At 34.1% G+C, this 17926-nt stretch overlaps 1 protein-coding gene across 1 annotated transcript; it reads right to left on the bottom strand.

The window, feature by feature from the left end:
- Window positions 1-1842: 1842 nt before the first annotated feature.
- Window positions 1843-16357, bottom strand: LOC103976488 (ABC transporter D family member 2, chloroplastic). The gene is made up of 10 exons (XM_009391704.3): window positions 15906-16357; window positions 12569-12764; window positions 12368-12435; window positions 10513-10839; window positions 10240-10404; window positions 8384-8612; window positions 6635-6879; window positions 5747-6062; window positions 2673-2944; window positions 1843-2350 (listed from the first exon to the last, which is right to left on the bottom strand). Exons 1-10 carry the CDS (start codon window positions 16152-16154, stop codon window positions 2165-2167), a joined length of 2253 nt encoding a protein of 750 aa, XP_009389979.2. The 5' UTR covers window positions 16155-16357; the 3' UTR covers window positions 1843-2164.
- Between the last annotated feature and the right edge of the window lie 1569 nt (window positions 16358-17926).

Raw genomic sequence — 17926 nt, 5'->3', positions numbered from 1 at the left:
AGACCTTTATGATTGTTATTATAGGGTTAATTAGGATTTAATTAAAGTCTTTAATGTTATGATTAATTTATTTAATATTAATTTAATCAAAATTATATATATATATATATATATATATATATATATATATATATATATATATAATGTGAAATCTTTATATGTCATGCATATTAGAGTGATTTACATATTTTGATGGTATAATAGATTTAATTATATTTTAATTAAATTTATTAATACTATGATTAGTAATTTTAATGATGAGTTAATCAAAATTTGACTTATATTGAATCAATTCAATGTCTTTAATTCCTATTAAGGTATTTGATATGTTTATAGCAGTGAAAGAAGACTAATTAGGTCAATTCAATATCATTAATACTTAAAATTATACTAATTTTATAATTATTTTTAACTTAAAATTTTTAATCTAAGTTTTGTTTTTTAGATATTTTCGGAGGAATTTTTGATAATTTTTTAGTGTCATCGACATTTCCCGTTATATCAACACTCGACACACGTACCATCTCAACTAAGCTCAATTATAAAACTATCGAATTTTTTTATTAAGTAGAAATTTACAAACAACTCGAGCTTACCATAAACCCACTTGTGATTTCTTTTATCTTAAATTTTAATTTTTTTAAAGTTAAAAACCTACTTTGATTTTTTTTTTCTCTAAAAGAACTTTAAATTTTATAAACAAGTGGATGAGTACGAAGCAAACCGGTCAGCAATAACGTCTATGAGATTAAACAATAATTCAAGTCAAAAGTTTGAACTTTATAATTTACATGTCAAACCCAATATATGTCATCAAACCCTTTTAACACTTATAAAATTACACTATTTAATCCTTCATCTTCTCTCAAACATAGATATTCACTTACCTCATCTTCCAACATCTTATCACATAATTTGCAGGTTGAAAGAGTATAATAATAATCTTTCAAATTCCATGATGCCTAAATTACATAAGATTTTATATTATTAAATATTCATAAAATATTTTTCCACAATTAAATCGAGTTTTTCTTAGGTCTTATTTATCTTTCTAGTCAAAATATTAGTTATGTAACATACTATATTCATATAAAGAAGAAAACATCTTTCGAACTTAACTTTGCATTCTATTTAGGAAGGTGTCAGATTATATGTTTCTATTTAATTAGATAATATATATTATATTATAATTATCAATTAATAAAAAAGATCTAATTATAATATAATTTCTTAAGAGATGACAGCAGAAAATATCTTATTGACAGATCATTTTCTCTCACATATAAATAGATAAAAATTCACAAGAATTAAAAACACAAGATATGTGACATTATTATGAGATGACATTATTGAAAAATTAAAAATCTTCTTTTATCTCACTTTAAATAGATATTACATATTTTCTTTCATCTTCTCTTAATCCCTAATTCATCAGTGATAGAAAGAGAAAATAATACAAATCTTATTCTCTTTGTAAATCGATATTACTATAGCTTTTGAATCCAATGACGATATAAATACGGATCAAATAAAAACTTTATGAATAACATTAAAAGATATATATCATAAATTTGATATATTATTAGATTTTGATATTAAATTTTTTTATATAATAATGATGATATTTATATTTACAGAAGAACTACAAAAATTTGAGGCATCCCAAACTTACAATGTGAAATGGCGGGAATCATAACCAGTTTCTTTCTTTCTGACCCACCTTTTACCTCACGAAGGGGCGAAAAGGAAGCCATTGTGACAGTAATAGTTCTTCCCCCTCTGCATTCATCAACAGGCTTGTAGAAGAAATAAGACAGCAGGGTAATCAGTAATGCAGCAAGATATAGCAAACTAAAAGTATTAAGAATGAGTATGATAATAGTCCAAAAATGTGGATCAAATAACTTCTTATACAACAATATATCATGATCCAAAAATAAAAAGAGACGATTTAGATAATTCTTGAACTCGATATTTCTTCTATACAAGAAAACTGTGACTCCATATCCACCAGCAAATGATAATGAAAAAAAGCCAAATCCAATCATGTATCTTCACTAAGAACCTTTTTTTCTTTTTCTTTTGTTATATTAACCAATTGATACCGAGCCAGAAAGTCTGCCCAATGGTTTTGTCGCTTTTCAAGTGTAATACTGCCACACCGTTAACATGTTGAGTTTGCCTCTGTAGCTGTCTGGCTGATGGGCTCAAAGTGCCAATTCCGCTCACTGCCTCTTGCATCATACTTAGATATGTGTAAGATGTTTTTATGGTAGTTTCGAAGTGTCATCCGATGTCCAACGCTGATGTATGTTATCCCTGCAGCTTCAATCTGTCTGTACAAATGAGCCTGCACATAAGTTGCAGCTATCTTTAATTAGGCATGAAACTAAAAGAGTTTAAAAAAATCCAGATTCTGCATTTAATGTAGGATGAGACATTAGATAACATGACAATGTTACTAACAGGTTTCTCCAAATCGAGAAAGATAACCAGCATTCAAATGCTTATTAATTAGAACAAAATTCATAAGGAAAGGCTTCTCCACGAATTTTCTTTCAAAAAGCATATTTATCCATTCCTCAGAATAAAAAACTGGTTCCCTGGTTATATTTATGCAAAAAGTAACATCTGCATCCAATATTTGAAGAAAAAGAATAAAATGTTCATACCTCATTGGCACCATCTAATGCACTTGTCGACTCATCCAACAAAATCAATTTGGGCTTCGAAAGCAACAGGCGAGCAAATGCAAGGCGCTGTTGTTCACCAAGAGAAAGAACACTAGACCATTCATAGATTGAATCCAAGCCATTGAAACGAGACAAGATATCCCCAAGCCGAACTCTTTCAAGCACCTGAATCATATCATCAATAGTTGGCTTCTCAGGCTTGTCAAATTCATCCGCTAAGCTTGGTGCTTGAGACAAGAAGGGCAGAGAACCTAAAAGCAATTAAGAACAACAATAATTAAAGACCATGTAGATCATCTGAGATTACTTTGACAAATATGATTATAGCAAATTTATAATTATGAATTTTGTTCTCGGAAAAGATATAACCTGCAACACCATGTAAGAGTTATTGTCTTTGACAGTTTCCGAATGTAAATGTCACAAATAAATCACTGAAAGTGTCATTTAATATATTCACAAAATCTAATATCAGAAAGATATCTATCATACTCGTTTCTTATCTCATAGTCAACAGAAATAACACTGAAATTTGCTATTTGTGAAAAAGATTTTTAAAAAAAGAGCTTGAAAATGCTACTTTTAATCATACTCTTTCAAGGTATTCTTTTCTTATGTCAAATAAAGAGACAACATTGGACCAATGATAACAGACACCTAATCTTTCATACAAGGCATGAGTTGTCAGACATTCATGATTTATTTGTACAGAACAATAATGGATGTGAATGGATAATACTCAAGATCACTTTAACGGATGAACTTGGGGATATTTCATGGGGATTTAGAAGAGCAGTGAATGGCCACTAGTTGGAAATAGTTCCAAATAAGGGCCACAGCAATTTTTAGTTACCATGAAACGGGCAAAGTGCCTTACAGATCTTCAGATTTTGGACATTTAGTTTTGGTTCATGACTCTCCTTTTAGTTTGCCCGACTCATCAGACGAACACATACATCATTCTTCAAGTTATCAAAATTCTATTGTTTTCATCATTGCTTCCACAAAATCGTCTGTTGTTGATATGCTAAAATTTCAAATTCTCTCCAATCTTCGAAGTTTTCAAAGATTTCAATTGAAACATCAAAAAAGGCTCTGATTATAATGCAATTTTCGAGATGCAACTGGCTTCCAGAGGTACACATAATTGGGCTCAAATCTAACATTCAGTCTGATCCTTGTCCTAATTGAGACAGGATTCATTAATGAATAAAATAGAAAGTAGCATTTGAGTAGATGTCTTATACAAAACTCTAAGCCAGCCCTCTTTATAATTTTCAGTCATTTTAGACCAGAAATATAGGAGCTACCAAATACTATTCGTGCATTAGTAACTGCCAAAAGTCTGGAAAATGCACACAACAAAAGGTACAATTCTGAAAATGCAATAATGATGACATTAAGAAGGAATAGAAGAAAAAGCTAATCAATAATAACTTGACTTGGAAGTACACCTTGAACGACACATAAATCTGAACCAAGATAACCCTAACTTGAATATAGATACATTCAAGCACATGAAAAACAGAATACTAGACAACTTTTTTCTGAGGCTAACTTAATTAAACAGAAAACTTAATAGGACAAAATTTATACAGAAAGTAGGCTCAAGTTCATTATAAAATAATTTTGAAATTAGATTGAATTTTTGAAAATTAACTATGTTTTCTAGAAACTATGGGTCTGTCTAGGAGTTTCATAGCTAAGCTAATGAGTGATATCAATCCATCATATCAGCATATGAAAGGCTAGTAATTCAGGTCTGCATATCAGATACTTCAGAACTAAGCACACAAGATGAATATTGGAGAGTTAAACATGTCAAGCATGGCACACTCAGAAGTTTCTCATTGCAAAATGCTGACAAGCTACCCAATCTGTTAAGTTCAAATCTTGCAACCATGTGACAAGAATCAACCATGAAATTTAAGACATAAGCACAAGGAAGTCTTTCTTCACATAATAATTAATTATGCTAGAAAAGTAGTACCAAGTAGTTCCTTGTGTTGCATTTAACAAGGATGAATTAACCACAACTACCAGTGTTACCTTAACTCTAGAGATACAGATGATTTAAAGCAAACTGTCTAATCTGTAGAGTGTACATAGAGTACTGGATACCTCATTTATGTCACATCTCTTTAATCATTAAAGAAAAAGTTGGATAATTTTAAGATTCTCACATAGTATTTTCTTAGATACATTTTGTAGAAGTATGGCAAATGCTCATTAATGTGGATAAAATGAATCAATGATCTTAGAACTTGGGATGTCATGTCATTGTATACATTATAGTATTATACTATGCAGAACATATTCGTAATATTATTTCATCATAGTTAAGCTCATCTTATAATTTATATAAGGTTAAGAGCATTTTTCTTGTGAAACTAGCTTCTCAATTTCAAAAATACATCATCAAGACCTTTTTGTGACTCTTCTAACGTTCGGAGGATTGCCTACTGTTTAAAAAAATAATTTTTTAATAATAAAATATTAGAACATATGTACAATAGAAATTAATAAGTATACTTCTAGATACTAAAAATAAAGATCATTATCTTGAATAAATTAGAGAAGGCTGTCCAGTGACTTGCTTCAGATTTGCATTTTACAGAAATAACATAACTAAAATTTCTCGTATCACATAATAGCATATCTGTACCTAAATACATATTAGCAGATCCCCATGTGCAATCTGTGACCAAATTTCATTTTTCATGCAAGTTATGGATTATGAACAATAAAATTGTATTGTAGACATCTTTCTAGGAAAGAAGCATTGATTGGAGGAAGAAATATCAAGATGTGCACAAAGAGTAAGATGTAAGTAATGCAATGAAGAACGGTTGCAAAGTGGAGCACTTGTTGTGAAAATATATCTTAGAATGTCACAAAATGGCCTTTAATAGCATAAGATAAGTAGAATGGAATTGCAGTCTAATCCCAGTTTTGACGGAAAAAAGTAATCAACATTTAAAATGGAAATGATAGACACTATCCAAATTCACATACACCAGTTGTAACATACGGTAAGATATTTGAAAACCTACCAGGGGAGTTATTTAAATCAGGGTGTATTTTTTCACTCCAAGTTGGATAAAGCAGCTGCTGGCGAAGTGTTCCCAGAACCATATATGGTTTCTGAGGAAGGAAAAAAACACTGCTTGGTCTCCTGTTTTTGGGCCTCTGCTCTTCCTCCGTCTTTAGCACATCTTCTGACTTTGATGAATCAGTATCTGCTGAAACAGACCGTGCATGTTTGCCAGCATCTTCCACATAGAATATGACATTTCCTTTACCAGTATTCCATAGACCAGCAAGAGCTCGTAAAAATGAGGTCTTACCACTTCCACTAGGTCCCATCACCTATAAATGAAGCAATTGTTTAAGAAGTCTTCAACAGCAAAGAAATGCTGTCATATATAAGGAATTTACTATAAATAAAAAAAGGAAAGGAATGAAAAGAAACAGTTATGGAAACTACTTACAGTTTCAAAAATTAGTTTAATATGCTGCGATGGTTCAAAAAATCATAACTCTTCAGGATAACCAAAAGGGTGTATTAACATCCTTTCAATGTCTATATAAACTCCTCTATATCGAAGAGTAAAGGATAAGAAAATTTTAGTGCAAACATAGTACTGAATTCTTTCTTTCTCTTTATTTTCCAGTTGAGTTTTGATTCTTCAAGTAATCAAGAAGTGCAGTCTTGATTATTTTGGGTAATAGGCATTGTATCCTGGAGATAGAATTTCCGTGATGTCATCTGCATCTTAGTGGGGAAATTATCTATCCTGGAGATAGAATTTCCTGGAAACGCCTTCCTACTTCTGTTTTATTCAAGTTTTACTCCAATTTGTGTCTTTACTACAACACATGCATACATGTGTGTGTGTGTGTGTGTGTGTGAGAGAGAGAGAGAGAGAGAGAGAGAGTACCAGCAAATGATCCTTTTCATTGATCTCCAGAGACAGGTCAGTTATTAGTATATTTTTTCTTCGAGGTGTTTGTAATGTCAAATTTTGAATCTTTAGTAACTGATGATGCTCAACTTGAGGAACATATCCATTTGACACCAACAAAGATGGATCCTTGTTGTCAATAAACAGAATATTAACCTCATCATTGCTTTCATGTTCAGTGATGTAAGATTCATTGTCATCCAAAATATCATCAAATTCCCCTGTAACAGAGAAAAACAAATTAGAGAATGCGAGACATATGAAACAATGGACTAAGAAAAATTAGAAAAATATTCATTCCATGTCTTTTAGCAAAGCTAGAATTTAAAAACATGTTGATATAATTTTACTAACAAAAATATTTTTCTTAGAAAATTATTCACTATAAATACATGAAATACATGAACGAGACGAGTTATATATAGCATTAATATCAAGACTTAATCACGGAGCCCTCTCAGCAAAAGTTAGTGTTTTGCATTAGAATGTCAACAGTACATAAAAGCTCTTCCAAGCTTTAAGGTGACATGCAAAAATAATGGTAGAACTTCAACATTATGGTCCAAATAAAAATTTTCTGGATTTCCTCCTGGGACAGAGAAACAAGCAGTATGTATGTCCATTGAGATGGAATAAGGCAACGCTAAGTTATCAGAAACAGATTTCCTTCCTACTACATTGGATTAAGTACCCTTAAGTATATTGCTTTCTAGATGCATGTCGACTACAACTCCATATTATAATGTTTAAACCAAGGTATGCAGTTTCGAATAATACCGTCCAATGGATTGAATAAGGCAACACTAAGGTATCAGAAACATATTTCCTTCCTACTACATTGGATTAAGTACCCACTTAAGCATATTGCTTTTTAGATGCATGTTGACTACAACTCCAGATTATAATGTTTGAATCAAGGTATGCAGTTTCGAATAATACCACCTGTACCGGTCCGTCAACTGATAGGTACATAGATCGCCCGTTACTGGACAGTGTATATATATATATATATATATATATATATATACACAATACTGTACCGTACCGATGTTTCGAGGTTGGCTCGGTACAGTACAGTGCCGTGTACTGCTCGGTACACCAGGGCATACCGAGTGGTACACAAGGGCGTATCGAGCAGTACACCAGGACATACCGAACGGTACATCAGGACGTACCGAGTAGTTTTAAATACTTCTTTCTCTTACTGTAGCACTGTAGCACGTTCCGTCCGGTAGCGGACGGTCCGTGTATCGGTATGCCGTCGGACCGGTACATACTGCCCGTACCGGACGGTACTATTCGAAATTGCATATATATATATACCGAGCGATATACTGAACGGTATACCGCTCGGTATATTGTATCATACCATACTGAGCGAATGTTGAAATGCCGGTATGGTACGATATTTCAAACCTTGGTTTGAATTTCAAAAATTGAACCTTAAAGTATCTTGATAAACTTATTTTCAATAATATATGATTAGTTTGTCAGGTATTATAATAGTTTATAGAATGTACTAACAGTGCTGGCATGGCACGTGTGTGCTCAAGTAACTAACTTATTTATGTTACATTTCAACTGACAACCCTAGGCATGTCAATAATGAGCACAGTATACTGTGGTGCCATGATGTGTCACACTAGAGTGCGAAAAGCACTATATAGTGCAAAAAGCACTATACAGGAAATAATTCCTTGAGAGAAGAAAGTGCAAATGACTTACCCAAACGATCTATGACAGCTGAGAAGGCACTGATTGACTGAAATTGAAACACAATTAGTGAAAAATCACTAAGAATATGGTTGAAAGCAGAAACAGATTGATTGATTACTCCAAACTCGATTTTTCCTGAGAAGTACATAGGAGCAACAACAGCAGCGGGAAGAATTTGAATTAAATAACGGTATCCATTGGTGAAGAACTCTAGATTACGAGATGAAATCAACAGTTCCTGCAACAGAGTAAAAGAAAGAATTTATAAAATCCAGAGAATTATAAATCTTTTCTGTCCTTTTTATTTGTGTTTTCTAAAATGGAGAAGGTATAGCCTGAGATATTTTTCTAGACGTGACAAATGAGTGACTTTTCTAGACATGACATTGAAGTACAGATTCAATTTCATCATTCGCGTGGCACCAATTATGATAAAACCAAAATTCTTTCAAATGTTATGATTCAAGTAATTACTCAAGACCTACAAATTTGAAGCTCAAATTTTGCATTGAAAATTGAAATATCTCACTCTCATGCTTCAACAAACAGTTATCTATGGTAGCAGGGAAATGACACGAGGACTAGATTTATTGAAATGTGTGCAACTACCAATTCCAAAATAGAAAAATATGCAGTTCACCATTCTTAATCACTGAAACATCAAATGTCAGATCATGTTGGATTCTCATCAAGCAAATATTGATCAAGAAAAGTATCTGAGTACCAACTGGCAAGATTATGTGTTTTTTATATTGATCCTTGGATGAATGATACCCATTCGATACATAGATCAAGTGAGGAAGAAAACCTTAATTCAGATTTTTTTTTTCTTCATGCCAAAGGTGCAAATGTTCCGTTAGAAATGGGAATCTTACTTCAGTTATGGATGAGAAACAGATCAAGTGTGGAAAGCCTGCAAGTTAAACATAAGATGATATCTTAAGAAAGCCAAATAAACAAAATATATTCAAGAATCTTGGTCTTCTAATAGAGAGAAAGGTAAAGTCAAGTGACATAAAAATTCTGTGCCAAACCCTACGAGGATCAGAGTTTGCTGTTATACTTGCACAGCAATGCATGGCAAAGTTCAACTAGAAACAGGCTTCTGAAAAAAAGACAGTGCATCTTTCTGTGTTTTCTGCAACATGGAACAGATATTCTTCAGCTGCAAAACTGCATTAAGAATCTACGAGGGCTTATTGTATGGACTAGAATAAATAGGAAAGGAACATCATAATATTTGAGGCAAAATGGTTGCTGGATAAATTGTGAAAGAAAGATGGAACATAGTTCCATAAAATGCTTATTGGCAGCGACCATATACTACATATGACTTGAAAGGAATAGTATAAAACAAAAGCTTGAGCTTTTACTTGGAGAAGAGAGGGGTTTCAAGTTCAAATGTCAAGATTCCAAGTTTTGATTTTAATATAAAACAGAAGGCAAAAAACCTATTGTCGCACAAATTTTATATCATTTTTCAGATAAACAAAAAAGAAAAGGAAAATATTCCATTTGCAGTCTTCAACCTCTGGTTTTCATGGTAAAGACTCATACAACATGGACAATGGCAAATAGGCCCTAACTCAGCATATATAAGCCATTCGTACTTCAAAAATCTACTTATATTTTGTTTGTCTTTCAGTAATCTAAACAACCCAGTAACTGGCAACAAAGCACCTAGTTGTGCATTTTGTTACTATATTTAAGCATTTAATTGTCATACATGTAGCTTATTCACTTGAATGCTCTTGCTAATTTGAACTAGGAAATGTAGAAATAGGAAGCATTTCTGAAAAGCTTGACCAATTTCCGTAGATATAATAAGAAACTATATGTGATACAAGAGGCAGACAGGAACTTACAGTTAAATTTTCAAAAGCTCTTCTAAATCGCTGCAGCAGAAGTTGCATTTCATTCCCCTCACCACCATAGAAGGCAATAGATTCAGCATTTTCCCTAACTCTGACAAGTCCATAACGGAAATCTGCTTCTTTCTTCTCTTGCATGAAATTCAGAGTGACTAAACCCTGAAAATAAAAAGTGGCAAAGATGTTCTGGAATCTCAAAGGAAATGTGCTAAAAAATCAACTTGCAGAAAGAACCATAAGTTAAAAGGAGCAGGCAACCAGAGTTACCTTCCCAAGAAAGACGCTTATAGCTGTGCCACCAAGAGAGTAAACAAGAAGTACACCAAATAGTGGTGGATAGATTCCAAAGAGAATGTTACTGAAAGATACCAAGTCAACAGCTGCGTTGAAGAGAATCAAAGAAAATGAAAGTGCTGTTCCAGTAAAAGAACTTAGATCATCTACAATCCGTTGGTCTGGATTGTCAATAATTGATTGAGACTGTATTTTATAGAATGTCTGGTTCTTAAAATAGCGTTTCATGTAGTAGCTCGTCATCCAAGATCTCCATCTCAAGGAAAGAGTTTCTCTTGCATAATCTCTTATAACAAAGAACTGCAATACATAAAAATAAAGTGCATAAAGGACTTATCAGGGAACCAATACAAAGGTCCTCTTAATGAAGCAAATTGGATGCTGATTTTACAATTACTTCTATGAAAAAAAGGATCAAACAAAGAATAAAAGTGAAGTCTGTTTGATGCAATATGTAATGGAACTGTAAGAAACAACAAAAACACTTACTTGAAGAAATATTAACATCCATAGCATAGATTCTCTTACTTAGACAGTAGCATGATAAACTCTTGGATATTTAAAGTCTCATTATGTGAGATTATCCTTCACAATAGAAAATTGCACTGACAGAACCTTTTAGTAACACAGTGAATATAAATCCATCTAAATTCCAATATCATTTCTCTGTTAACTGTTAGAGAACTAACAAATTTGTAATTACTGTTTGTAGACATTTTTTTCTATTATGCATTTATGAGTCATCTTAGACCACCACCGCCTAACCTCTAACAAAAATTTAATTTATTCAAGATGGCATTGTCTCAAGTTACATGTATGGAGATCAGGGAGTTGTCTACTAGCATAGGGCTGGAAATTCTTTATATATCTGCCAACTTCCAGTTGGGTTATCACAATTATCTAATAAATAAACCAACTGACTAACCCAATTTGACAAGATTAATAATCACTTTGAATGTAATGTTTGCAGTTTACTGTTTCAACAATCATGCTGCCACCCACCCACATCACAGGCCTACCCACCCATCACCTGCCGCTATTTGCTGCCATTGTGAGCCAGTATTTCTCCTCCTCATCTCTGCCACCTCTTCCTCCTCGTTTGCCCACCATCCTCATTATCTTGCTCCCTACCACTTTCCCAAGTAGATGTTTGACCTTAATTTTTGATACTTGTCCAGCCAACCTGTCAACTATCAAGTGTTTCACAATATGTTGGTTTTCATATTAACTCAGAACACCATAACTTTTGAACATCTAGCCTCATTATTCATCAAAGCAATGACTATGTAGCTTAAACTATTCTATAAGTTTGCTTCTGTTAAATATAGTAGCCGTGACTTATAGACTATGTAGTCTAATCATACATCATGGGAAAACTAATTTTGACTCGGTTATATGATCTTATGATCCTATCATCCAAGTTTATGAACCCTCTTACAATTCTAGTTACGAGAGTGAGCTTGACAACATTGATTATTATGCATTATTAGAAGCTCCTTAATTAATTTTGACCAGTACTCTCTGTATATGCATCATTGGCCTTTATGTGTGATTTATTTATATAAAATAGACGTACGAATATGTTTGGTAGGTTTAATTAACATGCAGGTCCAATACTACTCTAGATGAGATGCATAATTCCAATTATAACTGAAGCATGATTACATTTACACCATGTTCTTTATTCCGTATTGGAATCAAGCACTCTATGCTAAAACACCAAATCTTCACTGGATCATATGGACTAAGAAGCAGAGCACATTATATGCTGCTAAATATTTTGTGTCTTGCAGAGGAATACCTAAAATAAAGCCAGCAATATGCTCACCGGAATTCCTCCAGCAAAACCCCCTAAATAGTAGAGAAGTTGCTTGGTGAATTGTTCTTGATCCTTGTCTTGCAAAACACATGACAAGAAACTATAATTAAATTAGAAATGAATTTTATGCTGGCATTTGCTTACGAATGTATGCCATAGTACACTGAGAATTAATATGTAACAGACTGATTACAGAAGAAATTTACTTACTAGCAAGTGCATTATAAAAGTCACGTCCAAGAAAGTTAAATCCAACGCTAATCCCTGTTGTTCCCAAGGTGAGTGCAAATACAGCAGCCAATCTCAGCCTAGCTTGGACTTTGTCCTCAGATGACCAATATGGGGCAGCAACCTTCCAGAATCTCTTCAATAGTGTCTTGAGATCAGAACCTACCCTCTGATCATCCTGAAGAAACATAATCTATATCAACTAACTGGACGATTCTAATAAGCTTATACAAATAAGAATCAGCTTTAGAAGCATGAATGAGCAGTTTCAACTAAAAGCCATGAGAGGCTTCACAAAAGATCAATATTGACTTCAAGTCGAAAGCAACTCTTTGACGATTATGCATGCAAACAAAGGTCCTGACGGTTTCCCATAGCAGATTGAGCAACACCTTGATTAACTGAAAGAGGACAGGCATCATAAAATTACAGCTTTCAAGTTTTAAGTTAAACAATGTACTGTATTTTGACTCACAAATTTTGCCAATAAGAAAAAAAACTTGAAATGTACAAAGAATTTATTAAGTTGATATATATAACAACAAGAAATAGCAAGGTTGGCAATACCGTACCATACCGGTATTTCGATCTGGGCTCGGTACCAGTACGGTACGGTATACCGAGCGGTACACCCAGGTGTGCCGAGTACTGTAGCACTGCTACAGTGCTATAGTGCACTCGGACCAGTAACAGACGGTCTGCGTACCGGCAACCTGTCGGACCGGTACATACCACCCATACCGGACGGTACAGTTCGGTACTGTAGACCCTGAGAAATAGTAACTTGCAATGGTGTTAGTCCATTTTTCAGCCTATATAAGAAGATTGTTCATTAAACATCTGTTTTAGGAATTGAAGAAATTATGACAACTGTGTAGCAGAAAAATCTGGTGATATTTCTTTAATTGTGTGTTCTAAATATGGGAAACACCACCTAATTGGAGCCATTAATCTCTTAAAGCTAGAGGAAACGATACAAAGGATAAAATCATTTAGATAAGCAAGTAATGCTTTAGTAAATTTTCATGAGAAAAATATGCCAGAAGAGCAAGAAAAACAATAACAGCATGCTAAAAATTTCAACTGGCCTGAAATGCAAATTGAGGGAAAAAATCATGGGTTTTAAAAATGGAGATATTATGGTCTGATTTGAAGTTAATTTGATTTGGAGGCTCCAAAGCACTCAGTTGCAACTTGCAATGACGACAGTATATGGTATGTTGATATATGACAAAGATGATGAGATCAAAAGAATTCAGGAAGAGAAGATGAAGATTTTAACTCTCCATAGCACAGGATAGAGCAATGTAGGATGTTTTTACCTCTGTGGGTGAATGAAGAACCAATTTTTGGTATGTACTCATTTCAGTTGCATCTAATGATGGTGAACAATATGAAGGTGTCACCTAAAGATTGAAAAACTGGCCTAAGAAGAATCCCACTTTAGAAAAAAAGATTGAACAAAACTCTTTGCTACAAGGGATAGCAGAAAAACACAAGAATCACTTTGATATAAGGAAAGACAGTAGAAAAGAGGAATTGGAGAAAAAAGAAGATTTAATGGCATCAGTGGTTATCCTAAACTATTCCTGAAATGGCAACTTGGATCCTACCTTTTATTATTGTTCAAGTTAGTTCTTTAATGTTAATGCATTTTCCTCTTATAGGCACAAACAAACATTTTCCTGCTCATTATATTATTACTTATTTTATTTGAACTAAAATGTCTCCTCTAAAGAGGGAAAGATGGACCTTAGAGCATTTCTTCTTGTCTTTCTTTTTCTGTTCCTTGCCCACTCCAAGCCCTAATTTGGTAATGACGACCTACATGGCTTTTTTCTTCCTCCTATTGCTAGTACTCTTCTTCCTCCATATCTTCATTTTCCCCTTCCCCTTCAGTTTCTTCTTCCTCTTCCTCTTGAACTTCCAAGCCCTAACTTCGAGATGACAACTTCCCATGACCACAGCAGCTAGATGTGCATTAAGTCTTAACTAACAACAAACAAAACATAAATTTATGATGGATAAAATATTATTTATATAATGCCTATAAATGATGCTTTGCAAACTAGGTGTATTTAATGGACTAGAGGATTGGATGTACCACCTTCTATTGAGTGGCGCATTGGCAGCTTAATTCGACAAAAGGTAGTTACCACCAAAACAAAAGAAAGAAAATATAGTTGAGAGAAAAAAGAAAGTGTTTATTAATTTCAACTGTGTGCTTTTAGGATCTGCATGCTCAGATATTTATAAATCTTATGTGGACTATGGAGAAAATCTCATTCCATCATCCCAGAAATTCTCTGTACGTATTTACTCTAGAACTCTTCAAATAAATGTTTAACTAGAAAAATAGTTAGTCTAACATAAACTATGTCCATACTCCATATTATGGTTTTATGAACCAACTTGTCTCAGCTAAACTCTAGAAACCCTTTAAAGTTACCACTTAAAACAATAATGACACTTATATCATAATTTCTAATTCAATAGAAATTGAGCTGGCTGATTAGTTAAACCTTGACCATAGAGATTCTAGGTTTGCATCATTTTAAAGAATGAGCCCAACTGCTTTCCCAAGCAATTTTCTATGTGGTGAGTCATTATAGAAGTTCATAATTTAGATATTTTTACAAGGAGATGAAATCCTACCATACCTACTAGGGCAATCGACTGTCCATGTTTTGTCATGATTAAAGGTTTAAGTTGCTGTGTTTAGTGAATCTCTAAAATGTGTAGTTGACACGTATCAAGGCATGAAAATATTAGACGACCAACTCAGGCAAAATTAAAGCCGTAAACAGGGTAAGAGCAATTTTAGTGTGACATTAATTCTACAATATGATTGTAGCACACTAAGCAACCCTTTATTTTTTTTTTCTGGGCACTTCCTAAATCAAACAGTAATTTCATTTCATCATCGAGGTTTCGCATTTGTTGGATGTTCTAAGATAACTAAGGATTTTCCCTTAGATGAAATATTCTTTTTACAATCAGCGCTAATTATTCTCTTTATTCTTATTTCGTATGAAGTGGCAGTTCCTTTTAGGTCCCGATTAACTGAATCTCTGGTTCTTACCAGTAAAACCCTATCCAGTTTCCTATCTCTAAGTATGTTAACTTTGATTACATCAACAACCTGCATAATAAACATGGCAAAATTTTCATAAACAGCTAGGGAAAAAAAAAAGGATTTGAGCTACATCTTCAATACAACAAGGCAACCATCCCTCTCCTCCTCCTCCACCTTGAATAAAAGAAAAGGTCAAACTTTTCCAGGAGAAAGAAAGCGAATAACGAGTTCAAACAAGCCGACCTTATCTTTGCCTTCATTGGAGGAATCGGAGCTCTCAGCAGCAGCCGACGACCTGACAACCCTCCGACAGCGGAGCGGCATCAGAGGAGGCAGCGACGGCGGCGGCAGGGAGATCTTGGTGCGGTGAAGAAGAGAAGAAGAGGGGCGGGTTGAAGGGCACGTGGCGGAGAGCCGTTGAGGGGGAAGTGGAATCAATAACAGTGGCTGAGCAGCAGAAGCAGGAGCTGATACCATAAAGGGAAAAGCCATCCTCTCTCTCTCTCTCTCCTATTCTATATTTCTTAGTGCGTCTGGAACTGGAGCACCGCGAGAGAGAGAGAGAGAGGCGGTCGCAGGAACAGCAGTTAGCGGAGCGAACCCCACTCTCTCTGTCTCACTCTATTGCTGGTGGGAGATTCGATCCCTTTCCCTTCTTCCCTCCCTTTCGTCGTCGTCTCGTGGCTTCCGATCACCACGGAAGCGTAATAAATCCTTGTGTTTTGGGAACATTGGCAGCCGCACGCAACCTATCCACACTGTCAACTTTTGGTGGGGGCCATTAACTATCGGTGGCCACAAGGGTCCCGACACTGACCAACCCGCTGCCACCACGTGGCTCCTCGTCGAGTCTTGTGGACCACATGATTTTATCAACATCATGCGAATCAGTTTACAAAATACTATAATCAAATCAGATATTTTATGTACTCTCGTAATCAAATATTTTACATGTCTTTATTCTCGAATGAATAAGAATATCTATTTAGAACATCATAAAGAATAATAAATTAGTCTATAAATTACATTTTAAGTTTTTATTCTTCGGTTGTAATATATATATATATATATTTTTAATTGAATTGGTTCAAAATTATTATAAGTGGTTTGATTCACCTTATGACTGAGGTAACACAGATGATCAAATATTATTTATTTTTATCAATCAGATATACATATATATATATATATATATATATATTAGAAATATCAAAAAAAAATTTAAACAAATTTATCCTTATATTTTTTTATCAAAAATATAATGATGGAGAAGATATTCTATGTGAATCACATGTTGTTGATAAGGAATCATATGAGGATGTGTTTCATTTTCTCTATGCCATATGAATGTCACTTCAATGATATCACAATGGATAGGAACGATTAATCGAACCAATAAAATAAAATTTTAAATCCTCTATCGATCGTTTTAAGTATTTAAAATAAAAATAAAAATATCTATAATTTTTATTTTATTATCAAACATATATTTTATAGTTAATTACAAGACTACATCAAAGAAAGACATCATGGGTTACGAAAGGAGGTGTAAATGAACTTTGCTCTCTCTCTTACATCAGAATTGAGATCATATAGAGCAACTTCATTGTTGCATATGATCATGGAGAACAATATTGATAATAATTTCTTTATCATGCATTTAAGACCCACACGAAGAAACTTTAGTGTGATTTCCAGATGTAATTAATGATGAGAAAACCATCACTCTCCACATTTGAGAAGCTCAGTTCAGTGACACTCAGATTGCAGGAACAGAAGACAGTATTTACAGGCACTCCACAGTAGTTTCATGGAGTCATTGAGGAACTTGTAATGTACTTAGGTCTCTAAATCATATGCATAATTTGGGGGCTAACAGGAGAAATACCATAACATGCACAAACACACACACAAAACATCTGTTGATGACTGAGTGCTTAAGGTGTCTGCACCTCTGAGCTTTCCACTATGCTCTCTAGAGTAGGCTTCCACCCTTTAGCTTTACCTCTCTCTCTCCCCAGCTCTCTGGCCATCTCTTCCAACACATCTTCCAGCCTCTGCTCCCCTTTCTCCTTCAAACGGAGCACCAGCCATTCCAGCTCCTTCTTTGTCAGCAAGATCTTAACCCTGCAGTTGCCTTCCTTCTCAGAAATTCCATCACCATCTTGGTTTCCTGGCTCCATGTCTTCTTCTTCTTCTTCTTCTTCTTGGCTCGGAGCAGATCTCTCCGTGCAGTTGCCCATGACTCTCCGGCACCAAGAGTC

The sequence above is a fragment of the Musa acuminata genome, chromosome BXJ3-2 (genome assembly GCF_036884655.1).
Source record: "Musa acuminata AAA Group cultivar baxijiao chromosome BXJ3-2, Cavendish_Baxijiao_AAA, whole genome shotgun sequence".
NCBI classification, from domain to species: Eukaryota; Viridiplantae; Streptophyta; class Magnoliopsida; order Zingiberales; family Musaceae; genus Musa; species Musa acuminata.
This window is presented reverse-complemented; position numbering and strand designations above follow the sequence as displayed.